The 26,099-nt window shown below is 47.1% G+C and overlaps 3 protein-coding genes across 3 annotated transcripts in view; 1 reads left to right on the forward strand and 2 right to left on the reverse strand.

The window, feature by feature from the left end:
- SIAE (sialic acid acetylesterase) overlaps nucleotides 1–6,241 on the forward strand; it is a 35,100-nt gene extending 28,859 nt beyond the window's left edge. Inside the window, exons 8-10 of the mRNA XM_087828474.1 lie at nucleotides 2,081–2,238; nucleotides 3,231–3,426; nucleotides 5,053–6,241. Coding sequence (XP_087684600.1) covers nucleotides 2,081–2,238; nucleotides 3,231–3,426; nucleotides 5,053–5,304 — 606 coding nt within the window. The 3' untranslated portion in view covers nucleotides 5,305–6,241. The remainder of the gene's footprint in view (nucleotides 1–2,080; nucleotides 2,239–3,230; nucleotides 3,427–5,052) is intronic.
- TBRG1 (transforming growth factor beta regulator 1) lies at nucleotides 2,426–14,012 on the reverse strand. Its single transcript, XM_016204386.2, has 9 exons — nucleotides 13,839–14,012; nucleotides 12,316–12,386; nucleotides 11,478–11,710; nucleotides 10,864–11,000; nucleotides 10,427–10,573; nucleotides 9,772–9,869; nucleotides 9,415–9,525; nucleotides 8,956–9,098; nucleotides 2,426–8,494 (listed from the first exon to the last, which is right to left on the reverse strand). The coding sequence occupies exons 1-9, from the start codon at nucleotides 13,983–13,985 to the stop codon at nucleotides 8,349–8,351; spliced, it is 1,233 nt and encodes a 410-aa protein (XP_016059872.1). The 5' UTR covers nucleotides 13,986–14,012; the 3' UTR covers nucleotides 2,426–8,348.
- Nucleotides 14,013–16,446: 2,434 nt separating this feature from the next.
- Nucleotides 16,447–22,803, reverse strand: PANX3 (pannexin 3). The gene is made up of 4 exons (XM_016204384.2): nucleotides 22,623–22,803; nucleotides 21,238–21,380; nucleotides 18,821–19,035; nucleotides 16,447–17,183 (listed from the first exon to the last, which is right to left on the reverse strand). Exons 1-4 carry the CDS (start codon nucleotides 22,801–22,803, stop codon nucleotides 16,544–16,546), a joined length of 1,179 nt encoding a protein of 392 aa, XP_016059870.2. The 3' UTR covers nucleotides 16,447–16,543.
- Between the last annotated feature and the right edge of the window lie 3,296 nt (nucleotides 22,804–26,099).

Below are 26,099 nucleotides of genomic sequence, written 5' to 3' on the forward strand. Positions count from 1 at the left end.
AAACAAGATAACACTGAGGGGTTCTTTGGTCTCCTGCTCTGGTGCCGTAGATGTGCCTTAAGAGGTCTGGATGTGGAGATCACACTGACATTTCAAAGGCCTGTGACCTTAGATGCAAAAAGACAATAGACAGGCTCACGTCAGTAAAGAGTGACCTTTGTCAAGGAAGCTGCAGGCCTAGGACTGGACTACCTGCCATGACCTGCGTTTAGTTCAGGATTTTTATGTTCAGACCATCCTGTGTGGTTACTTTCCATCTCTGAGTTTGTAGGGCCGCCGTGCTGGCCTCCCGAGCTTATCAGGCTTAGTATGTGGCCCCTTTTCGTCCACACACCCTCATTCCACATCCTTCCTGCTGTTACTGCAGCTTCTCCAGCTCTTTCCTGGTGAGTTTCTAGTCTTTCTGGGACAACTCAAGGAGCAGATGTCCTCTATCCAAAGCTTTGCTTGGCCATGTTTGTAGGGATGATCTCGGGTGCTTCCTGGGCCATGCGAGTAACAAGACTGGGAGGAATAGTCTGTTCCTAATGCAGCTCCTCTGATGGGACAGACATTTTACAGTGACAGTGTGGTTGCTCACCCAGACTCTTCCCCAATTTCCAGTTTGACCTACTGTTAGATCATGGTTCATAAAGAGATATAATAGGTTGATGCCTCTCACTGGCTGGAACTAGGGCCAAGAATAAGCTGCCATCTAAAGCAGAGGACAGGGTGATACAAACATCAGAGTAGGAAGGAAGGAATAGGGGGACCACATGCATTGTAGTGATGTTAAAGAAATTTCCTAGGAGCTTCTGCCCTTTGCCGGAGTAGGAGCCTATAAACTTTTAATCCAGATGAAAGCAAATTCTATGTACTCAGCATGTATACAGAATCCATGACTTAAAATAACATAATTATAGCTCACATGTCTGGGTAGCGGGGGTTGATTGGCCTTGACTGAGTTCCACCGGGCACTTTCACATCTCTGTGGGCCAGCTGGAGGCTCTGCTCTGGTCCAGGCGTAGCTGAATTGGATTAGATGAGGCAGCTCTGTTCCACAGCTGCCATTCTCTCGAGAGGAGTGGGCTAGCCCAAGTATGTCGTTCTCATGGTGGTAGCATAAATGCCAAAGAGTAAGTGGAACCATGCTAGGCCTCGAGGCCTGGGCTAGGAATTGACACACCGTAGCTTCTGTTTTATCGATCGGCCACAGCAAACCACATGGCTGAGCTCAGAATCAAGCGGTGGGGAAATACACTTTTTCTCTTAATAGGAGAAACCATAAGGCCATGAGACAAAAGGGTGTGGATATAGGAAGGTGTAAAGAATTGGGATCTTTGATGCATTTTGCCCACAAGCTCAAGGATAGATTCCTCTTTGCTTTCCCACATACAGTGTCTAGCCTGTGTCATATAGATGTGTCCATTACCAATTGCTTTGCAACAGACTACCCCCAAACTTAGTGTCTTAAAACATCAGCCATTGTGTTTGCTCATGATTCCATGGGTTGGCCAGTTGGTCTCAAGGGAGATGGCTCACCTCTGCTCTATGTAATATCAGTGGGTTCGCTCATGTGGCTGCAGATTGAACTGAAGGATGTATAATTCACATGACTGGCCCCTCTGCTGGGATTGCTGGGACATTAATACCCATTTCCTTCACAATCTTCCAATTTCCAAGGCCCTCTCTCTACATCATTTCCCCAGCAGGTAGCTAGCCTTTTTTTTTTTTTTTTTACCTGACCATGTCAGGGTTCTAGGAAGATGAAATCAGAAGGCAGGGGCTCTTGAGGCAAAAACTTGGAAGCTGCCCAACATCACTTCTGAGCATTCTGCTGGTCAGAGAACATCAAGATGTAGCCTAGATTCCACGGGAGGAGACATAGACCCCACCTTGTAATGAGAGGGGTGGCAGAGTTACATGGTGACAGGTGGAATGAGAGGGATTCTGCCACAACAGTGAGAGGCTCAGTAAACACTTGTTGAATGAACTTTCGAACAAATGAATGAAGTGGGACCAGGGTTCGCTTGTGAAAACGACTCCAGTGTAGGATTCTGATGCAATGAAATTCTGATGCACCAATCTCTCTACTTTCTAGTTGTCTTCAGTTTTGACTGATGCAAACTCAGATGATGGATTTTCCCAGATCCGTTGGCATCAAACAGCAGACTTTGGCTATGTCCCCAACAAAAGGATGCCCAACACTTTCATGGCTGTAGCTATGGATCTCTGTGACAGGGACTCGCCTTTCGGCAGGTATGGCTGCTTCTTGGGCTTTGCTTGAGTAATAATATATCTCCTTTGTCTGTGGCCTTCACTGTGATGTTCACTTGTGAGGGAGGGAGAGAGTAGATGGTCTAAGGATTGGGCCTTAGAAGCATTATCTACAGTCATTTACACTGGGATGTGCTGCAGTAACAAAAAGGAACCCTCAACATCTTAGTGCTTTGATGCAACAAAAATTTATTTGTTCATGCTACATGTCCAGAGGTCATCAGAGAGGCTTTGCCATCACAGCCATTCACAGATGCAGAGACACAAGTTCCAAGTCAGCCTATACTTCCACAGTCACCTTTAAGTCCCGCAGTTGAGTGCTCTCCCTGGAAGTAACACAAGTCACTTCTGCCCACCTTGCATGGGCCACAGCAGCCATGTGGCCATGTCCAGCTTCAGGGAGAGCTGCAAACGTGATTCTAATTCTACCACGGCGTCAGAGGAGGAGCAGTGGGGTGTTTGTGAGCAGCCCCTCTGACTGCCACATGCTAGTTGTAGGATACAAGGGGGTTTCAATGCAGCCTAACACTCAGGGTCTGGATTATAGTAGGAGCTAAACTAATATTTATTTTTGAATGAATGATTATTTCTTGAATGAACAAATAGAACCTGGAGGGGACCAAATAGTGAACAGCTGTTTCAGATGAAACACAGGATATGTTGGTTGGAGTAGTCTTATGAGTTAACTCTCCTTGGTTAGTTCTACTATCCCCTATCTCCTCTCCGCCTTTACTTCTTCCTTCCAAGTCATCTGTTACTTCAAGGTTTCCAACCCATAGAAGGCCCAGAGCCCCATCTGATTACCATTCACCATTTCTCTTAAGCTGACCAGCCACTGATCACTGGCTCTTAGATTCAGTCAACTTTATTCTCACCTTCTTAAAGGCTGCTTTGTATATATTATTTCCTTTTTAAAAAGCATGGTTATTACTGAGCTCAAACCCAATGTTCTCTACTTGTGGTTTGTCCTGTAGCATCCACCCTCGAGATAAACAGACTGTGGCCTACCGGCTGCACCTGGGGGCCCGTGCTGTGGCTTATGGTGAGAAGACACTGACTTTTCAGGGACCACTGCCCGAGAAGATAGAGCGCTTGGCCGACAAGGGGCTGCTCAGCATCACATATTCCCAGCAGATCCTGGTGCAGAGGCAGGATGACAAGATATTTGAGGTGAGAAGAACAAGCACAGTAAGGGTCCCTCCTGTTTGGGGCATCAGGGTTTCCTCCACAGTGAGGCCTCTCTTTAATATGATTGTGAGGCAGGACTTGGTTGGTGGGGAGCTGAGTTTGTCTCAAGGGGGCAAATAAGCAACTCTTATTTCATTTGTTTAGAGCAGTGATTTTCAACCTGTTTCATCTCATGGCACATATAAACTAATTACTAAAATTGTGCGGCACACCAGGAAGTATATTTTGTGCTAATCTGACCAAAAAAAAGTCTAATTTTGATTCACAGCAGATGGCTATTGCTGTTTGCTGTTGTCATTTTTTTATTTGATAATCTCAGGGAAAAGAGGTCAGTGCCCTGACTAAATAGACAGGTATAGCATGTTTTAAAAATTCATGTGGCACACCAGTTGACAATTGCTAACTTAGAGGCAATTTTGATAGGACAAAGATGGGAAAATGAGTCCATATTAAAACGATACCCCTTTTGTATTTTCCCTCCCAAAGCAACCATCTTTGCTCTGGGCAGGGCCTGCAACTTTACTTGTAGGTTACCTATTGAAAGGATCCTTGTTCCAGAATACTTCCCTCATCCGTGTGGATCTCTCTTATCCTAAATTCTGATATTTTTGTGAGTTTACTGTCTCCTTTAAGAGGCTTAAGCTTGGTGATTTGTAACTTAGTGTGGATTTGTATAATGAAACTACCTGCTCCTAATACCTAGCAAGGATCATTCCACTGTGGAACTGGGACTATTGATTAAAGAGGTTAAGAGTCTTCTGTAGTTGGGGGTGGAGGTGGCCACATTCCTAGATGGAACATTTACATGAGTGCCTGGGAATCAAGAGGCCGTTAGGCTGGGGCTGGGGGTGTATGAAAAGAGGGCACTGGAGGAGATGAAAGAATATTTAAGACAAACTAGTCACACAGGCGTTTATCAAGGGCAGCTTCTCCTCTGAGTCCTGACTACAAATCTACTTGCCTCAGGTGCTTGGTCAGTGCTCATGCCACTTAGCTTCTGGACACTGGGTTTTAGGTGAATTTAACTCCCCAAAGTTTCTGCATTCTGTGTTCTCCACTTTCATCAGTATCTGGTGGTCCATCATCTGGACCCAGAAACACAGTTGTGGTCAGGTCAGGTTTTACCTGTAGGTACTGGATCACTTATGTCCCCTTCCCTGGATTGCTTTCTGACCTGAAAAAGGTTCATTATCCAGAGGTTTCTTTGTGCCTCTCTTCATCCTCAGCTCCTTGGCAGAACCACAGGGGAGCAGCAAATGGACTGCTTGGCTCACTCAGTCCTGCTTTGCCATTTGTCGGGAAGGTGACAGCAAGGATGTTTGGGGAACCTTCCCCAAATGCTGGATGTGATTGTGCTTCCTTGTCCCCCTCAGTAACTTATGCTTTGTTGATTGAAATTATTTATTTCATCACATGAACATTTATTATCAAGCTGTGGCTATGTTGACCAGACCAGACTCAGGTTTGCTCCATTTACTATAGGAAGTGGGTTTCTGGCTAAAAGTGGCTCTTTCTCTCCCTTACAGTCTGTCTGAAAGAGCAGCTCCCAGCCTCTAGGAATATCCTTCTACCTGACCTGACCCTTCCTATTTATGACTCTCTCATTAGATCTCGTGTTGTTTTGATGATCAGTGCAAGTGGCTTCCAGCTCCCATGAACACTTTCTCCACCCGGACCCTGGCCCTGAATATCAGTTCTTGTGATGGTGCTCTGGTTGCTCTCCGCTATGCCTGGACCACATGGCCTTGTGAATATAAACAGTGTCCCCTGTACCACCCCAGCAGTACCCTGCCAGCTCCTCCCTTCACTGCTTTCATTGAAAACCAGATACCCAGATATCACAGCAAGGTTGCTAAATGATTTAGTTGCGGTATGATCATATTTTAAACATAATGACAAAAAAAAAAGGGTATAATTTTGATTCACAGCGATGGCTACTGCTGTGTTGGCTGTTGTCATTTTTTTATTTGACAGTCTAAGGGATTGTCCCTGACTAAACAGTCAGGTACTGCATGTTTTAAAAATCAGATTTGGGCATTTAGGAGTTTAAATGAAGACAACTGTTGCTTAACAGAGAAACCTCGTTGGACAGTTCCTAGCTAGCACATGGCTGTTTCTATATTCTGAGAAGAGCCAGGGCTGGTAAACAATGAAATGCCTGCCTACTGCCTAGTTAGGCTGGTTCCTGTATTGGGCTCATGCCAACCTACAAGCAAACTGAACCTGTGTCATTCACGTCCTCATAATTGGGAGTGCAATATCCAGGTGGCCTACATGGCCTTGGAAGTTCTTCCAACCCGTTTCTACCATTCTAGGTGTACAGGGACTGTGTTAGATGTCTCGCTCTAAGCCAAACACACTTCTGCTCTTGCAGTCTCAATAATGACAATGTTAATGTTGGGAGCTAACAAAGCAGAACCATGTGTAGGCACTTGGAGAGGTGCTGAGGATCAGCCTTAGGAATGCAAACGCGAGGTGGTAGTAAAGACGACGCTCAGGCTGCCAGTAACAGGTCTGGGGGATCACAAGCTTGGAAAAATGTGACATTGGAGATCACTGAGAGGCAAGCAGGTCATTAGTTAAATATAAATCTCAGGATCTTTAAAGGTAAAAGTTTTAACTATAAAAATGATAATTCAGATGGAAGGGAAAAGTGAGGCTGAAAGGAAAGCTACACGATAAACACTAAGAAAAATGCTGCCTATGGGACAAATATGAAAGAGTGCTTTTGTATGTGCTGTTAAAGAATCATGATGCTGTTTATTGGTTGATTAAAAACAGCTAAGGGACTTGATAATTGTGTGTTGTCTATTAGAAGTTAGAACTAAAAGTACACAGTCATGCATCGCTGGACAGGGATACAGTGTGAGAAATGCGCCATCAGATTTGTCATGTGAGCATCAGACTGCACGTACACAAAGCTAGATGGTATAGCCTACTGCTCCTGGGCCACAAGCCCACACAGCATGTTACTGTACTAAATACTGTCGGTAACTGTAACACAGTAGTATCTAAACCTATCTAAACACACAAGACGTACCGTAAAAATATGATACTTGCAATCATCACACCACACTTAATTTCCTTAGGAAATAAATGTGGAATAACAGGACAAATAAATTTAAAATTTTGACACCTTCAGCTTTACCCTCTCAAGGGTCCAACATTTACAGTCCCACCGAGGTACAGTCCCACTTTTTATCTCGTTCTCACTGATACTGCATGTTGTCAAGTTTAAAAAATCTTTAACAATCCAGTAGATGAAAAGATTTTAAGTATAATATGGTAGTATTTTTCAAGTTTTTAAAAATGATAATCCATAGGAAAAACATTTGATAATCCATGCATATGTGGTATTTATATAAATACATATATAAACACTGTAGTTGATACCAAAGTTTCAACCTTTTGACATTCAATGCATTCCAATATATTCTAATTATTTAACTTTAAAAGATGTACATCTTGACACCTTAAATTTAAGAACAAATGGGTTCTTTGTTTTAGGAAAGCTACAGAGTGAGTACTCTTTAATAAGAGTAAACAACACACACTTACTAAAAAAATTTTAATGTTTTTCTTAAAATGAGGCTCTCTTAGTATGTTTTACTCAGGCTGTAATAGAATAGAAAGATATTTTCTATATGATAAAAGCAGCATTATAATTTCTGTGTAAGTACAAATATGTTCAGGCAACTTACACAGACAAAAGGAAAATATTAAAACATTAACAGCTTTGAGTTAATACCATTCCCATCCTTGATTCCCCATAATCCAAATTATATTAACTTTTGCACTGTAAAAGCTATACAAACATAAAAAAAACTATAATTAGAAGTCATAAAATTAATGTTACTTGCTTCTGATACCTTATAGTGACCAGTGTGGTGTGCTCTCAGCAACGCTGAGCCCCTCTGCTGGCCAAATCCATTCCTGTAAGATGTTAATCCCACTTGCTTTGTCCTGGGTTAGCAGTTATGGATTGTAGCACAGTAACAATGCAGCTCTCACCAAAGGGATCTGACCCCAGTCTTCTACCTCTGGGGTCCCTTTATTCCTTCCCATTCCAGCCAGCCCTGGGACCAGGACGGCTCCTCACTGGGATGCCCTCACTGCCATCCAGCAGCTGCTGGGGAGTGGCCCGGAAGGGGCGATGTGGTAAGCCCCCGTCTGAATGCCATAAGCAGGTTCCAGACAATTCAATCGCACCGAATGCGGAGTTATGCCATTACACAGTTAATGAAATGACAGGGTGAGTCTGTTATGGAGGCTGGGAGCCAATCCCCAATCATATTTAAATTTGTGTTATCATGCAGTTTCAATGTACTTAGTTAAAAGCACATTCTCCAAGAAGCCACAAAGGACGTAGAAAGTGTTAAAGATAACCTTTTGATCCCCTTGAAGGATGTGACATGTGAAGAAATGGACGAAGTGTGCTTTGGCTGGACTCTCCAGCATGGGATGAGCAGGACTTGATTTTCATGACCCCGACACAAAAATAAAACCACCACTTCGGGTGCAGGGGGTGGGACTTAATATTCCTTGGAATAGGATCAGAATCAGGGGTAGAAGGTTGTCAGGATCTGCCTCCTTGATGAGCCAGCAGCCATCTCTCACTCTGGTTAATACAGGCCTTAAGTTTACCTGAGGCAGAGCTGAGCGAAACAGATCATGTCCTGATGACAAGATGAAAATACGCAGAAGCATCAAGAGAAATTTATTACTAAAAATAAAGCAGGTGAAGTTTTTCCCAGGGAAAACTGTCACCATGGGAACCTCCACGACAAAATGTGTGAACTTAGTATCTTCACTTCTGAATTGCTGCCTCCTTCCATATATTTTAAGTTTTAGTTTAAGTTAAAATCATCATGATGAAAACGATGTGGTATCTGATCCCTTCTTGTTCAATCTGAAGACTGTGTTGGGCTACACTGCGGAGGAGACTTCAGGTGCTGTAGGTGATCATCTACCAAGGGTTCATGTGTCAGGAACATGGGTTGGTAAGAAGACACAAAGGCTGTAGGCTGAAGCTCCGGGAGGTCCAAGGATCCTGGGCAAAGAGTGGGAGTTTTAATTCTATATTTTCTTATTTCCATTTCAGAGCTCTCCCTATATGATCCCAGTGCCGATCCTGGTTGCTCCACCCATTTATGGTAGGGAATCAATGGAACAGAGGCAGGACCAAGGCCATGACTTGATTCCCTTTACCCCACTTGGAATCTTAGTCCTGCACAGTAAACTTTCTCCTGAGGGCCTGCTTAGGTCTTAACTTCAGAAGAAAATGAGAAACCCTAGTTTCTCCGTGGGCCCTGCCTTACTGTGATCACAGCCATGCCCTGTGACTTCTGTGAGGAGTGCTGAGAGCTGCGCAGCAGGTCCTCCTGGCTCAGGGCTCTCCAAGATTGGAGCAGTGAAAGCTGCCCAGACAGTTGGGGTACTCAGCTATGAAGTGGGGAAGAGTAGCCTAAAAATGCTCAAGTTTCAAACCAGAAAGGTAGTATTAAAAGACACCTTGTAGAATGGGATCACCATGATCTTCATCAAAGGTCTGTCTCTGAAAGGCTGCAAAGCTTACAGCTGCATCATTCTCCAGAGGTCCTTGGGGTGGCTGCCCATCTCCAGGTTTGCACACATCAAATTTCACCCACTGGTAACTACAGGGTCAAAGGGAATGATTATCAAGAGCTGCCTTAGCCACACCCATTCTTAACCTCCAATGACATCAGGTATTTTATTCTGTAGATTTCTCCAATATGTTTCTAACAACATATTAACTAAAAAAACTTTAAAAAGATAAATAGGTTCCTTTAGTGACACTGCCGACTTCCTTTTGCTGTCACGGTACACACAGAAAATGCATGCTTTGTGCACAGAAGTAGCTCAATAATGTACAAATGAACCAAACAGTTTAGGCCCCTGGGCCACTGATCACGGAACTTCTCTCAGGGGAATGGATTTGACCACACTTACTTGACACATTTTCGAGCTCCTGGACAACTCTGGATCAGGTTGTGGATGGTTGGATGAGCAAACCCAAAGAAGTCACCTCCAGATGGAAGGAGGTTAGGCATTAGTTTCCCCCTAAATAAGAGAGGGAGAATTTTAATTCAAGCACTTCGAGGGAGATGAGAATGGGTTTAGGGATGAAATGGGGGCATGAACACTCAGAGGACGCTTTCTTGACCTGGAGACTAGATGCTAAGACATCTGCAGTATGAAAGAAAGCATTCTAAAAATAAGGGATCCCTGCTCATTAAAAGCAAGAGAAGAGGTCTCACTGTATCAAAGTGATGTTTTTGTTTGTCTTCAAGCTGTTGGTCAACTTACAAAGTAACACTTATGGCCTTGAGCAGTTCTGCATGGCAGGCATCTGCCGAAGAGCTGACAATGGCATTCTGAGGGTCATCTTCAGGAACGATTTCAAACTGAGAAAGACAACACAGACTTGAAAGCAATTTTCAAGGAAAAGGTAGTAGAAAGTCATACTACTCCTGTAACTATTCGTCACATCAACTTGAAGCTGATGTATACCATGCTAGGAGATGGGTACAATTTCTTACAGTGCTCTTAAAAATGCAAACAAGTCAAAGAAAAAAAGAGTCCTTTGAATGTTTTCATTCTATATTCCTGGCTTGACTGCTTTCCAGAGGTCAACACTTCATTGGTTACATCCTTTCCAGACCCCCTTCTATCCACTTACATCTGTAAGTACAAGTGGTACCTTAAAAACATGTGAAATCATTTTCCATGTCATCTTACATCTAAGAGGAGTACAGGCCGTTTTGACTGCAAACCCCATTTCAATTTATTATTTGTATTTTTTGAAATGCAAAATACCTTGATATTTATAAACTGTTAAATCAAAATTATACTAATAGGAATTTTTGCGAAGAAAGTATTTTTGTAATAAGCACTATCTAGCCAACTTAATTCCTTGACCAGTTTTCTATAAAGTTCAATGAATTTTTGCAAAGAAAAATACCTGAGGCTGTACACCACCATCCTTGATCTGACAAGTATACAGACACCTCTGGTCTGGGCACTTCATGCTGGCATATACTCGAGTACTGCAGTAGCCCACAGGGTAGATGGCACTCTCGTCATGGAAGCCAGGTCGGTCGGTGATGATCTATAAAAAAAGATTCCCACAACCTGCAACTGAGGTCACTAGAGAATTCAGATGTCCAGTGGACCACAGGTAGCCTTTGGAACCACTTTGGGGCTGCAGAGAGTGACTTAAATCACACGAAAGAGTGTAGGCAATGTTGCAGACAAAACCGACCTGGTTCCTAGGGACAGATGTTCTGGGGTTGGTCTGGAACAGCAAGGGGCTGCCACTAACGGGAACAGGGAGAAAAGGCTCAACCCCATTCCCATTATTTCTGATTCTCCTCTCTGTATATCGCTGGTCTCACTCACCTCCCCCAGGCTATATACTGTTAGACCCCCCAGTCCGATGGGGAACACAGGCCGTCCTGAGGGATCCAGGGCAATGGGCTGAACCAGCTTGCGAGCACCTCCCTCCATTTTCTTTCTCTTGGATGTTTTCTTCAGAACTGAAACGCAAATCTGGGGTCACCCACTTTAGGCCCCTCCCGATGCTAAGGGGAAGGGAAAACTTTACATGTAAGTGCTAAGAGCAATAAGCCAATTCTGGTTCCACACACTCACAGAATGGGCACATGGGCCCTTCCCCCAAAGCCCTGAGCATCTTTCTAACCCACCCAGCTAGCAGTAACCACTTTTAATATTACTGCTTAGGATTTCAAAGCTTTATACTTTTTAAGGCCTCTTCACTTTCAGTATCAGAAATTTCCCAAGCCAGCAGTGTGCTCTAAAGGCCACCTAGGTCATTTCCCTGCCTGTAGGAAAGACTGAACTGAAGGCAACCCAGAGAGTTGGGGTTAGGGAAGAAGGGGGAGGCCTCAGCCTGCTCCCTTGCACCTGACCAGGTCTAACTGGAACTCGTTAGTATCAGGTCTTTGTCAACAGTTGCTGAGCCACTGGTGCAACTGATATCCCCTCCAAGGTACCTTCCAGTTTGTTGTTCTCTTTGCCTTTTTCTTTTTTCTCCTTCTTGGATTTCTTCCCAAATGGTTCCTCAGCCCCAGTGCTAGGCCCAGAAATGGGCCCAGATCCCTGTAGAGTTCCCACAGAGCTGGCCACACCGTAAGTCAGGGGCAAATTGGAGCTGTGAGAAGGAGCTACAGGCTGCACTTCCCCTTCAGTTAGAGCCTGAAGCTGGAGGAGCTTCTTTAGCAAGTACCTAAGGTTGGGAAGCAAAGGAAGCAGATGGATGAATTTCCGTTTTTTCTCAAGTCAGTATTTTACTTAAGTACTGGGAAAAGCCCCAACTACACACAAAGATTATTACACTCATAAAAATAACATTCTTATTGGACTCTGAGAATAATGGAGCCCCAGAGGGTATTACTCAAGGAGCCAAGGATAAAGGACTGTGGTGTATCTCTGTGCACCTGGAGCGTTGCTCTACCTTGATGTTGGAGGGTGTTAGGCTTCTGAAGGGCATATACCATGAACTGCATACTCACTGGGCTTTGCACTTAGTACACACTGAATAAATAGTTGCAGAATGAGAGTTTCTTTTATAATTGGTGTTATAATCAGGTTACTGATTAGTTGTGGCAAGAGGGCTTTATCAGAAAGATGAATAGAGGCCCTATTCATCACTATAGTCTAACACGACCTGGGTAAACAGGAAACACCACCACAGGCTGTGAGTTTGGACTTGATCACTGGTCAGCGGGCTGTGCAATGCACAAAAATCACACTGGAGAAAAATCCCCAGGGCAGTAACACCACATCAATCACCCAAACTGAGGTTCTCAACACAAAATGAAGTCCGCTCACCGCCTTTCCTCTTTTGCTTTGAGAAATTTTTCCTCAAGACGAGCGATTTCATCACAAATGGCAGCATTTTCCTTTAAGGAAAAAAAATTGAATATAATCACATAAAATGAATAAAAGGTCTAAGTTCTACGCTGGGAAGAAGAGTTCTATTTTCAAACCAAAGAAGTCTCTGTTGTTAGGTAAGGAGAAGAACTAGCCTACCCTGCAAACTAAAAAACCTACAGGTAACGGTAGAGCTATGGGCAGGGTAACTACAGAATTTATCAAACTGGGTACCTTTGAGTAAAAAGGGGGCCCTATTAATGATTATGCCAGAACAATATGGTAAACGAGGGCTGCTCCAGGCAAACCAAGATGTGCAGTCATCCTAAGTAGGGTAGCCTTTGCCAGAGAAAAGGGCACACCGCTTAAAACCACAGACGTTTAAATGCAATTCTTATAAATACGAGGAACGCTAATTCCCAAGTACTTCCACTCTTGGGGAGCTTACAAAATCAGCCTAACCCAAAGCAATATGAATCTTAAAGAGAAAAGCTGGATGGAACAAAATCAACTCCAGTATGTAAAATTCTTAAACTTCATAATCTACTTGTTCAAGTACTGTCTGTGTTTACTGATGACTCCATCTATTTCCCAAGCATGGGTACTGAAGGGAATGCTCCGCTCTGGGTGTTCACAGGCGGGGCCTCAAACTCTGAATGTTCAAAACAATAGCTCTTTTCTTCACGAAACCTTTATTGAGGACTTAATGGAACCAAAGTCCCTTTAATAACACAGGCTCCTAGCTTTATATGCCTTTGATATATAGGGAATAAAAGAAAGATATCAAACCCTCTTAATTCTCCTTTTCTTATTTCTCTGCAGTGCACACAGCAAGTGCTAAATAAGTGTTTTGGGAACGAATGTGCTAATTTCCAAACCTTTCCTTGTGCTTCCAAAACAAGTTGAGAGCTTTTCCAGTTTTTGGTAGAAAGAAGAGGGAAGGTGGTGATTCAGATGTGGGGGGACCTTTAAGGACTCCACTCCCCATTTCCAGACACTGAGGCCAGAACATTTTAAAACAAAGTGTGGCTGGCAAACCAGTTCGTTCATCCAATAAACCCAGTGCCTCTACAATAAAAGGAGGGCAGAAACCCTTGGGAGACTCAAGAGAGTCTAGTTAGAAGGCGCTAAATCACTGCAAACTTCACGTATGCATCTGTTTAGGGAAGGGGTACCCGGGTGCTTAGGAAACAGGCTGGGTAGTGGAAGTAATAAAGGAGCTAGAATCGGTGTTAAGGGGTGTCAGGGCTCTGCCACAGCGCCCTTAAGCAAATCATCTCTCTGGGCTTCAGTGTTATTTAACAGGAAACAGGATTACAGGAGTGACGTGACCTGTCCGAGGACACTAGGCTACCGAGAAGCGATGTAAACTGCAAAAGCTGACACTACGCTACCACTGCCTCTCTGGGGAGGGGACGGTTTGGGGAGCTTTCGCGAATTCGGGGTGTCGAGGCGCAGAGGCCCAGCGGCGTCGCACTCACAAACACCGTGGCCTTGGCGGCCTTGCGCAGCCGCAGGTACTTGAGCCGGTACTTCTCGTTCTGGCCCCGCTTCGGGAGCTTTTTCATCCTGGCCTTGGACGGCGGCGCGGCCCGCGGCGAGGGGGCGAAGCCACCCAGCAGGCTCATGGCCCGGCCCCGCGGCGGGGCCTCGCGGGCTCGGCGGGCATCGGTGTCCGGGCGGGGGGCGGCGGGGCGCCGGCTTCGGCGGGTCTGCGCTGGCGGAACCGGGCCCTGAGAAACCGAGCTCTCCAGAACGCTCCCGAAGCGTGCGGCTCGGCCAGAGGCGCTGCGCGGGAGCTCGACGCGTCCCGGTCCTTCCGCAGCTGCCTCGGACGTAACCCCGCCAGGAAGTTACGTCACGGCGCCGACGGACGCAACTTCCGGGTGGTGAGCGTGGGGTCCTTCCGAACTTGCCTATTGGCGGCCGAGAGGCGGGCGGGGGGCAGGCGGGGCGGCGGAGAGGAGGGCGGGGGGCAGGCGGGGCGGCGGAGAGGAGGGCGGGGGGCAGGCGGGGCGGCGGAGAGGAGGGCGGGGGGCAGGCGGGGCGGCGGAGAGGAGGGCGGGGGGCAGGCGGGGCGGCGGAGAGGAGGGCGGGGGGCAGGCGGGGCGGCGGAGAGGAGGGCGGGGGGCAGGCGGGGCGGCGGAGAGGAGGGCGGGGGGCGGCCCGAGGTCCGTGTGTGACCCGCGGTGACTCGCGTCCGCGGGGTTAGCTGAGGACTGTGACTTGAGCTGAGGCAGAATCGGCGGAGACCTCCCCGCTCGAGTGTCGCGCTCCCGCAGCCCTCGGCGGTCAACACCAGCTTTTACACTGGGTACCCGTGATATTTCAGTTATGGCCTAGTCATTTTACACGATTATTTCCATGTTTGACTTCTTGTTGCTGCATAGTGCGTTTTTGGGCACCAGGCTTTTCCCGTGCGGAACTGTGCGCTCCAGACTATGATACCACCGAGCAGCTCGCTCAGTCGCTTACTCAGAAGTTGTGGCGGACTGTTGAGGAAACTTACCAAAGAGGGAAGGCCAGACGGATAAAGGGGCAATGATACTGCAGGGCAGTAAGTTTTATCTCCGAGGCAGGTATTGGGTGATACGGCAGCGCCTCGTTAGGGGTCCGGGGGAGACAGGGAAGGCTTGGTGAAGGAACCGTGCGCAGGCTGACTCCGAAGGAGCCCGCAGGAGGGCACCTGGGCCTGGGGGCAGGTTGTTCACAGGCTGAGCGTCGTGAGCAGCATAGAAACTGCAAGTGGTCGATTAGAGGGAAGGATGCCTGTGGAGAGGCGCGAGAGGACTGAAGTAGGAGGCGGCATCTGGATAGCAAAGGGTCTTGCGTATCAATCTGAAGAGTTAGACTTTTAGCAGTGACGATAGGAAACCATTAGTAAATGTTTATGTATCAGCCCCTTTGCTTGTTTTAGGTAAACTTATCCAGATTTGTCAGGAGCAACACAACTTTTCTACATGCGTATATCAAGAAGGGTATAACACTGTGCACCTTTAAAAAGAAATATCAAATGAGAGGCAGTTGGTGGTGTGGGCGGAGGATGGCTTTTGGAGTCAGATCAAGGTTCCATTAAATGCTGGCACAGGGATGGAAGTTATCAGAAAAAATGGGGTGACGAGTCAGAGGAGAGAGAAGGGGATCACCAGCATTTTACTTAGGTGGTCGCTCTTCAGTGATTGGCAGCAAGAAGATGTATAGCCTCCCCTGGGCACACGTGGGCTCTTAAGAGTTGTGAAGGAGCCCGCAGTCCATAATTCCAGCCCTTGGTTAAGTGAGTCCCTGGTTTAAATGATGAAAAGGTGTATCTGCGCGCTTTGTGGCTCCAACCGTGGCTGATGCATGGCCCTGCCCTTGTTCTACACTGTGTGTAAGCGCCAAGGGCATGTTACAAGTTCCTGCCATCATTGTCTCCTGCCCACCTTGCAGGCCACAGAGGGCCTGGCCAAAGTTGATGACTCCCACAAAGCAAGCTGGGCATATTGCTAGGATTTCAGGCCACCCCAAAGCATTCCATATCTTTATTCTCTTACCAGATTAACCCACTTCCTCTTTGGGGTAAGATGAGTACGTATCCCAGAAGGGCCACAGAGTAAATATAGAGAGAAGGGCCTGCCTCCGCAAATAGCCTTTAGAACCTTCTTGTAGAACGTCTAGACTTGAACTTTAGTTGTAGGGTTTTTTCCTGTCATGTTACGCTGTAGGCCTGATTTTTTAGCTCTCTGACTCTTCAGCTCTAACTTTCAGATTTGTTTCCATGTGTTGATTATGTCTTCTCACCTTTAGGATAACATGATTCAGGAGATGTAATTCAGCTCAATCCAAGCTTAGCAATTGTACAACGGGTATTTTTTTTTTTTAATGTTTATTTTATTTTATATACATATTTTTATTGATTTCAAAGAGAGGAAAGGAGAGGGAGAGAGAGAGATAGAAACATCAATGATGAGAGAGTCATTGATCGGCTGCCTCCTGCACGCCCCCAACTGGGGATCGAGCCCACAACCTGGGCATGTGCCCTGACCGGGAATCGAACCCTGATCGCCTGGATCCTAGTTCGACGCTTAACCGCTAAGCCACACCCGGCCGGGCTCAACGGGTATTTTTTTTTAATATTAGTGTGTGAAGCTTGTGAGAAAGGGGAAAGACTTTTACCCCTAAAATCCCTTGCTCCGTGGTTTCTTAACTATGGGTTTTCATCACTTATCTGGCGAGGGAGGTGTTTAGGTTTTGAGGGTTCTAAGCCAGCTAATAAAGTCATGAAATCGACTACAGTGTCAATGTTGTGCTTCTGGGTGGTCGTGTCCTTCAACACACTTAAGACGCTCAACCAGCTGAAAGAGATAAGCTCAGAGATGTTGGCTCGGAGGAAAAGAAGGATCACATTGAGGTCATTGATGGGGCAGCCCAGCATCTTTCTGCTGAGCAGGTCAAACGCCGGGAGCATCTCATAGATGGACAGGAGTCGCTTGTCCCACCGACATAGCCGCGTGAGGCTGTAGATGATCACTGGAACCAGTAGGGTGTATATTGCTATAGTGGAGAGACTAACAATCTGGAAAACAGACAGGGAGGTCAGCCTGCACGTGATGAGATCGGGGATGTGGGTCTCATCACTTAGCAGTTCTGTCTTGACAGAACAGCTGAATTCCTTTTGGAAGAAGACATCCAGGTGGAAGTGGCCGAGGTACAGGTAGGTGGCCGAGGTGAAGAGTAGCAAGAGGGAGTTCCTCAGGAGGTAGGCGGCCACCAGTGAATGTGAGCGCTGCTTACATGCCAGGTACTGCTCCAGCAGGGCGAATTCAAAGTATCGCTCCCTCCGAGCCCTGGGCAGGGGAAGAAGGGAGGCAGGGTTAGGAGGGACCACTTAGAACCGTATCCCGAGGGAGCCATGTGAGCAAGTAACAGAATCTGTGTATCCAACATGGCATTCTCGGCTCATGAAAACCTGCCTCCTCTGTGCATAACCACCCCTCCTCCCACAAGGAGGTTAGTAAGTACATGTCATTCTCTAAGCAACCAGTGCAATGCGGTAAACCCAGTGGTCAATGAGTAATACATTGTCACACTGGATTTCTGCCGACCTCTAAGCAGACATAGGATCCTCAGGAAGAATGAGACGTACTAGATTAGCACTGGACTGGGAGTCTAAATAAGCATATTCTGGTTCTTGGTCTGTATACTCTGATTTTTAGGCCAGTCCATATAGTTTATAGAAATAAATGTGCTCACAAGTACTTGAGGGCTGTGGTATTCAGGTACATGTAAGCCAGTCTCTGTTCTGAAGAAGCTTACAGTCTGGCTTGTGGGGGCGAGGCATATAAGATACACAGACATGAACTAAAAATAGCGCTTGCCCTGGCTTGTGCGGCTCAGTTGGTTAGAGTGTTGGCCTGTGCACCAAAAAGGGTCAGGGCACATACCCAGGTTTCGGGCATATGGGAGGCAACTCTCACATCACTGTCTCTCCCTCCTCCCCTCCCTCTCTCTGAAATCAATAAAGAACATATTTGTGGGTGAGGGTTTAAAAAAAAAATAGCCCTGGATTTGTTGTTAAAATGATGAATACAAGCCATGATCATTGCAAATTAGGAGAGAGGGTAACAGTCTGGGCGGAGTGTTGAGAAACCCTTATGGAGGATATTTTCTTGGACTTGGCCTCCAGAAGGCAAATAGGGTTTAAAAACAGTATGTGCGCAAACACAAGACAGAATGTGGCTTCAGATCTCAGCTCACCTGCCCTCTTTGTGTGGCCCACCCTGGCCCTTCTATTTAAAACTGTACCTCTCCGCAACCTCCCAGCTTCCCTGACCACTCCACACATACGTTGCTCTATTGGTTTTTCTTCATACCACTCATTTCCTACCATGTTATTTACTTATGAGTCTTCACTGTTAGTTTTCCCTTGGTAGGATATAAGCCCCCATGGGTAGGTGGAGCTTTGCCCCCTCCCGCCTCTGCCTCCAGCACATGCACAGACACACAGCTCTAAAGCACTGGGACAGGGCCTGCCACTCTTAAATGATGGGGGGACGCTGAAGTGGGTGAGTAACTTGTTTAGGAGGAAAGGAGACTGCCTAGACAGAGTGGAAAAACTCTGTCACTGGGTAGTTAGAAGTTGAAAAAGTTGGTGACAGTGTATGTAGAGGGCCTTGGAAAAATATTTGGGAGACTGTGGATATTTTTCTATTTGCATGAGGGGCGCTATTGGAGGTTTCTGAGCAGGAGAGTGGTAAATGAAAGTATTTAGAGTGAGTGATCCCTTTGTGACTATGCTCCTCTGTAAACCGGAGGCAGAGTCCTTTCCCTTCCGTGTCCTACACAGATGGGAAGTTAATGAGAGGATGTGTTCACCACTCTGCACTGTGGAGAAGGGCAGAGGATAGTTTAAACATTACTCTGCACGGATGTCGCCTTAATGCTTGACGGAGCCCTTGAGAAAGGAGTGGAAGCGACAACTCACTTTTCCAGCTCGTCCCAGAACACATGGGGGTCGGAGCTCTTGTGCCGGATCTTCACCATGTGCTGCACCAGTCGGACGGAGCGGTTGTAGGACTTGTCCAGCTCGCTGATGATGAACAGCAGGTCGGAGCTGAGGGCCGGCGCCGCTGCATATTGCCACAGCAGAACTGGCAGGTACATGGCCAGGGCCAGGGCCAGCAGGGAGTACGGGAGGGCCTGTGGGTGAGAGGGAGCTGAGGCGCAAGGCCCAGGCTGCCGGACCTTATGGAGAGGGTTCCGAGTGAGGGGCTCCCGCCTCGGAACGGGACTGAGCTACCACAGGCCCAGCACCTAAGGCTGTCTGTTGACCTGGCTGAATATAGTGAGGCCCAGGAGAGAAGGGACAGTAAATCCCCATGCTCCCCAGCTCCACTTTTCTGATCTGGGGTCAGTGCAGGGTCCCAGGAAGGAAAGAGGCAGAAAGAAAGAGAGAGGAAGGAAGGAAGGAAGGAAGGAAGGAAGGAAGGAAGGAAGGAAGGAAGGAAGGAAGGAAGGAAGGAAGGAAGGAAGGAAGGAGGTAAGAGAGGGAGGGCAGGAAGGGCTCCCCGTTCCCCGCGCATGGTAGCCTGGTAGCTAACCAGAAATCACGGCCAGCGGTGGTCTTGGCGTCCCAGGGGAGGGTGTCTTGATTCTCAGCTTTCCACTTTTCTTTCTCTGACTATTCCAGGTTCTCATCGCCAATCATCAGCTTTCGAAGTCCACCCAGAGGTCCCAACATTGCTGGCTGACTTAGACCCTCCAGAGAGGTCAAATCCCACATCCTTTTCTGCAGCCCCTCCTGTGCTGCCTGAGATAAGGGACTTTCCCTTGTGTTCCCGTCATACTTACCACACCTAACCAGGTGGGACCACTGTTCTGCCCACAGAGGACGCTACCTGTAAAGGCTACATTTGTGTTAGGTGCTTAACATGCATTGTTTCATTTGAGCTTCACAAGGGTGTGATCAGGTAGGTGCTGTTAGTGTCTCTATTTTACAGGCAAAGGAGTTGAAGTGTGAACATATTAAGTAACCTGTACAAGGTTTCATATCTGGTAGGTGAGTGGATGGGACTTGGAACTCGGCGGCCTTGGTTTGGAGCTTGTCCCCATATTGACTGACTGCAGCTCTCTGAACTAGTGTGCTTTGTATTTTAGAGGTGAGAAAGAAAAGAGGGACACACATTTGGTTGCATCTAGATAGAGGAGAAAGGAGTGTGTGAGTATGTGTGTGTGTTTCTGACCTAAACGAGAGACAGGTTGGGAACGGTGTACTAGCCCATGAGAGAAAACTAGAACCTTTTCATACCTGCTTGAAAAATGACATTTCTTGAAATTCTTTATTCCTAGAGATTCAACTCTGACATACGAATTCCCTCAGTACTATCTTGAACTCGGTGCCTTCCGCATCCTGCGTAGACTCTCATAGTGACAGACACCCCCTGCATTGTCAGCATTAAGTCTCCAGTTTTGTCTGGGTCCTAGAACTGCGGTGTTTCAAGGCCTTGGAAATTGTCATAACTGCAAAATGTTATGAGTGGCTTCTGATTAAACGTTGTGAGTTGGCATACATATGACTCCTGCTCCCTCATAAAACCACACTGGAACCACAGTAAAGGGATCAAAAGGACATAATCCTCTAAGGACAAAGAAAGCGGGAGAGGAGACAAAAGCAGTGAAATGCTGAAAACTGAGAAGCAGTTGCGTGTCGAAAGATACTGGCCTGTGGGTGGGTGGGGAGTTGAGGCACCACAGAACCAGAAAGCCTCAGGAGCTGGAGCTACCAGCTACGTCCGAAAGTGGGGCTGCAGATGGGCTGAGAACAGGAATATTGAAAAGCCAGCCCTGCAGATTCTTTCCGTAGCATGATGCACTCAGTGGCAACCCTGCCCCTCCCCTGCAGAAGGCTGTGGTTTACTCAGAAACATTAAACCGGAGAGATTCTGCATTGGGCCCGTTGAGGGCAGAGGGACCACACTGAGCAGGGAGGGAGTGGGAGTGAATACTGAATGCCGAGGCTCCATCTTAGTTCCCGGAGGGTTGGCAGCTGAGCTTGATATCAGCTCTACCCTCCCCCCTCCACGTAAATCAGGGACTGAATCATTCTTGGGAAAACTGACCATCAGCTCAAGAGAAAGGATTATAGATGCTGATATTTGAGGTTTCCCCATTGACATGGCCCAAGGGATCTCCTTGAACTGAGGGCTTCTGGTCAATAAGCATCATCGATCAGCACACAACTCCTGATCAGATGAAAATGGGAAACCGAAGGTCACCAGACATTTGAGGAATGCCTGAACCATGCACGTCAGTGACCAGTATGTGAAAGGGGGGGGTGGCGACGAGGCGAGAGGGTATGAGGGTGCAGCCCAGGCCCCCCCCCCAGCCACCCAGGTTCTTCACCTTGTGAGGCCAGAGGGACTTCAGCTGGTACTGGCCGGGCTCCTCCTGCTCGTGGTGGACCAGCGAGTCCCAGCAGGCGCTGTCCACGTAGGCAGCCTGCTGAGCGCTGAAGTTCCCGGGACAGAAGCAGCTGATGGGAGACCCTGGAACAGGAACACAGTTTTGGGGAGGGGGAATCCAGGGGGCATTCAGCTAAAAGCTTTCTAGGGGTCACCCCCACAACTCTGCCAATTTTTGTACCTGGCGGGCTTTTCCTTCTTCCCATGCCCCAGCTTCTGAGTTTGACAAGCCCGTGTCACCGTGGGATGTGCATGACAGGACCGCACTCTTCTCTGATGGGCCTGCCCATGTGTGACTTGCCTTTGATGTCTGCCAGGTTTTTATTCTTTCCTCTCTGAGCTCTCCCTGGGCTCCCAGACAGGCAGGCAGCAGGGGTCAGGGGAGGGAGGGGGCGGGGTGTGTGTATTGGGGGGCACACCTCCCTGCGTTCTTGCAGCTTGGCACCAGAAGGCTGCGGTTTCATGGTGACACCCCCTTTCTGAGAAAGCCAACACCTTTTGGGTTCTAAAGTTTGGAAGATGAACTGCCTGGACTTCTGAGCCCAAATTGAGAGAAAAGGTGGACGGGTGGTGCTAGAAGGAAAGCGGGCTTGGAGGGGGCACCCCTCTTGTTCGACTTCCCCATCATTCCCTAGAAAGAGGCCCAGTACTTCCCATCTCTGGGCCGATGGAGAGGCAGTGGGGGCCTGGCTCACTTCCTTGGGAAGTGTAGGCTGATCACACTGCCAGAAAAGCAAGCCAGGAATCCCAGTTCTTGGGAATTTCACATTCTCTTTAATAGGGGTGGCAGGTTTGCGGAGTTAATCCATCACCTAGAACACTACATACGTGTGTTTGCTAGTGTGCGTGTGCATGTGTGGAGAGGAAGGATGGACTTGTTCATCTCTGGCATGCCAAGCTCTGTCAGGCCCCTACACATGTCCTTAAGTCAGTAACCCTGGACGCAGGAGTAGGAAGAAAGCTCCAAGAAGGTAAGAGACTTACCGAAAGCATGGACGACCAAGACCTTTGGAAGTCCTAGGTCCTGAAAAGATTAGAGGGCCCCCGATCTCCCTCACCCATATAAAATGAAAGCTTAATGATTGCAATTACATAAAATACATGAATACTGAAATTGAACCTTTTTTATTGCAAAATTTTGGGAATGACTTTCAAAAAATTTTGGTGTCTGCTTTGCTGGTGCTCTAAACTCATCCCTAGTCAGCCTTCTGGGTAATGCCCGGCTCAGCCATCCTACCCAGATGATGTGGGGGCTGCCCCCTTGGAACCCACGGAAAGGCGGAAACAAAGTGGGGTCCGATGCGCTGGGTCTTGGAAGCCACTTACCGGAGGAGAACTCCTGGGCAAACGCCAGGGACATCAGCAGCAAGGGGAAGCCCACGGCTATGAATTTGACCATGCGGTCCAGGGGGAGCTCCAGGCGCAGGCCTTTGAGGCGGGAGCCCCTGCGGTCGGGCAGCAGGGCATCTGACAGCATGTACTCCGCAGCTGTGTGTGCGAGCGACATGACGCCACTGGGCTTTGGGGCTCAGAGGCGGCAGGAGGGTCCCGGGGTAGCAGAGAGGGAGACGCAGCTTCGAGCCCTGGCTTTGAGCGGATAGTGCCTGCAGCCCCAGCCTCTCAGGCCTCTGTGCCGGGAGCGGGCGCTTTCCTCTAAATAGCCGGCCAGCCCCTGAGCCGGACGCCTGGCAATTAGAGGGAGGCAGAGCCTAGCGGGGCCTTGCTCGGGGAGGGCCGGGTGTCAGCTGAGGCTGGAGCCGGCTGCTCTCTGGACTGTCCTCGAGCGGAGGGAGGTCCGTGGCTTTACGCTGCCCTCTTATTAATAAAGTATTTTTGGTGGAGTGATGGAGAGAAGGCAGGCCGTGGGGCCAGGCCCCCATGTAATTGGTGTGGAACTTGGGTGGAGATTGCTTAATTCTGTTGTAGGTGCTCATTTTGTGGTTTGGGGTGGGGATGGGGACCCCAAGACTCCGCTAGGATTGCTACTCCTACACAGTATCCTTTGTCCCACTGATGAGATTTGCCGTGGGCTCAGGCCGTTTCTGAAAGGACTCTGCACTGGGTATTAAATTTCCTTCCCTGCCTCATATTTACAATTTCCATGTATTTATAATTTAAAAAAAAAAAAAAAATTCAGTTCTTTAGAAAACTGAGGGATAGGGTGGCAGTGTTGAATAGTGGAAAGAACGTGACCTTTGAAATTTGGAGGGAAAAGTCTTCCAATGGAGACCTGGCAGTTCTCATTTTTTTATTGTGTGACTTCAGGAAGGCACTTGGCTCAGGATTCTCATGAGCAAATGGCATTATGTTGTGATCTTACAAGACAGAGAGGATTGATCAAGAGGATTGTATGTGAGGGCATTTGGTAAACTGTAAAGCGTGGGGTAAATGTCAAGTCTTATTTCCATTTGGTGGGGTTGGGTCAGTGGGAAAGCAAACACTGGAGCATAAGGCATCTGCCCTGAGAGGCCCTGACCTTTGGCTGTGGCTTCCCCACAAGAGAAGGAGTCCATGGGGCCAAGGCGATGTACCCATTCAGAGCCTATGTGCCTGCTCTAGACCACTCTTATGGCCCCTGGGGCACTATAATCCCATGCCCAGGTGGCCCCAGCCTGTTTCCAGGACCTGTGCAGACCTTTTCCTCGGTGCGTCCTCCTGTGGACAGATCTTGCTGCCGGTGTGCACCCCTGGGACTAAGGAATGGCTCCTTGTGGGAGTTTGGATGGGATTCAGAAGCCCTGGGGTGCCCACACACGCAATTGCGAGGCTTCTTGCAGTGTGGGGACTTAGCCGGGTCAGGAAGAAGGGACCTGGGGAATCTGTGGGTTCTAAATTTAAACCTGACGCTCTGATCATTATAAAGGGGTGTGTGTGTGTCTAAATATGTCAAGGTAGGCAGATAGAACATATTTTATTTAACAGTTTGCTAGCTTTATTTATAACATTTAATTTTTTAGATACATGATATGTGGGCCTCTGAACTGGTTTTCCTGGGCCCACAAGTGTCGGGCTCTGCCTGCCTCTCTCCGCATCCGCAGGCTGGAGGCCAGCTCTGATTCAGAGCTGCCCGTGTGCTCACTGGAGTGGCCCAGGCATGGGGGCAAGAGAAGGGATCCTTTATTTCATTTCCCTTTAGCCTCTCCACACTCTCATTCCTGTATCTTTTCAATGGGTGTGTTTTTGCCAAATGTCTATTATTGGCTTGTATCCAGGTGTTTTCTTTTGCTTTTTAAAAATAAGTTTACATTTTTATTGGAGTACAAAAAACATACATTCATAAGCACATATCCTAAGTGTACAGTTCAATCAACGTTCACCTGATCAGGAAACAGGATGTTGCCAGCACCCAGAAGCCGCCTTTGTGCTCCTTCATGGTAACTGTCATTCCCCAAAGGATAACCCTTAACCTAACTTCTAATAGCAAAGATGAGTTTTGCCTCATTACACTTTTCAGAAATGGGATCATATGTATGTACTCTTTTGTGTTGGGCTTCGTTTCTCTGCGTCATATTTATGAGAATCATGAATTTGCGCCTGTTTTTGTATGTAATATAAATGGAATTACATGTATGCATTTTTTGTGCGTCTGGACTCTCTGCTCAGCATGTTTTTGAGATTCGTCCACGTGGTTGTGCATATCAGATTTTGATTCCTTCTATTGTGCAGAAATACAACAATTCGTTTATTCTCCAGTTGATGGACAGTTGGGTTTCCAGTTTCTGGCTACTGTGAACATCTCATGGTGAATATGTACATGCATTTATTTTGGTTATATACCAGTGAGAATTGGTATATTGGAATTGTTGGTCATGATGCTTTGCATATGTTCATCTCTCTCTCTCTCCCTCCCCTCCCTCTCTCTCTGTCTCTGGATAATCTTTTTCATATTAAGGAAGTTCTCTTGTGTTCCGAGTTTGCTAAGTGTGATTATTTTGAGTGGATGTTCAATTTTTTTAAAACTTTTCTGTATAATTTCAGACGTTCATCTGATTTTTCTTCTTCTTATAGTTGTTACTGTGATAAAATGCACTGGTTGGTTTTGAATGTTACACTATTCTTGCCTTCCTGGAACAGACTTTGTTTGGTTCTGATATATTATCTTCTTTTTTGGTGGTTTCAGTTTGCTGAAAAAAAAGAAATTTAAGGACTTTGCATTTATATTTTATGAAAGAGCAGGCTTCATATTATTTTCATTTCTTATAAGGACTTTGGCAGGTTATGCTGACCTCGCTAAAAGAGTTAGGAAGCATTTCCTTTTTATCTGTTCTCTGGAAACATTTGTGCAAGATTGGTATTAGTTCTTCATTTAGTTTTTGGAAGAATTCATAGATGAAGGCTTCTAGGCTTAGGGGTTTTTCTGTGGGGAGGTTTTAGTTAGTGGGTTCAATTTCTTTAATAAGTATTTGACTAAGTTTTCTGGCTCTTCTTTTATTAGCTCTTCTATTAGCTCTTCTCTTTTATTAGCTGAAATACAGTACTTTCTAGTGCTGCATAAAAATTACACTGAAACTTAGGGTTTAAAACAACAAAAATTTATTGTCTCAAAGATTCTGTAGATCAGAAATTTAGAAGCAGCATAGCTGGGTTGTTTGGCTCAGGGTCTCTCGTGAGGTTCAGTCGAGATGTTGACTGGAGTAGCAGACATTCCAGGGCTTCACTGGGCCTGCAGGATGAACTTTAAGCTCATTCAGTGATTATGGGCTGGCAGTCCCGGTGCCTTGCTGGGTGTTGACATGAGGCCTCAGCTCCACATCAGGTGGGCCTCTCCCTAGGGCAACATGGCAGAAGGTTTTCCCAGGGCAG

The sequence above is a fragment of the Miniopterus natalensis genome, chromosome 20 (genome assembly GCF_054644295.1).
Source record: "Miniopterus natalensis isolate mMinNat1 chromosome 20, mMinNat1.hap1, whole genome shotgun sequence".
Lineage (NCBI taxonomy): Eukaryota > Metazoa > Chordata > Mammalia > Chiroptera > Miniopteridae > Miniopterus > Miniopterus natalensis.

Bases quoted from the DNA above. Each gene is read 5' to 3' on its own strand.
- TBRG1 (XM_016204386.2), bottom strand. From the start codon at position 13,985: ATGAGCCTGCTGGGTGGCTTCGCCCCCTCGCCGCGGGCCGCGCCGCCG. The intron at 12,387-13,838 runs GTGAGTGCGACG...TTTTCCTTAAAG, and splicing joins CCGCCAAGGCCACGGTGTTT to GAAAATGCTGCCATTTGTGA. The intron at 10,574-10,863 runs GTGAGTGAGACC...CTTTTTTTATAG, and splicing joins CAGTATATAGCCTGGGGGAG to ATCATCACCGACCGACCTGG.
- PANX3 (XM_016204384.2), bottom strand. From the start codon at position 22,803: ATGTCGCTCGCACACACAGCTGCGGAGTACATGCTGTCAGATGCCCTG. The intron at 21,381-22,622 runs GTAAGTGGCTTC...TTCCTGTTCCAG, and splicing joins TGCCCAGGAGTTCTCCTCCG to GGTCTCCCATCAGCTGCTTC. The intron at 17,184-18,820 runs GTGAGTTGTCGC...TCCCCTGCCCAG, and splicing joins TTCTGGGACGAGCTGGAAAA to GGCTCGGAGGGAGCGATACT.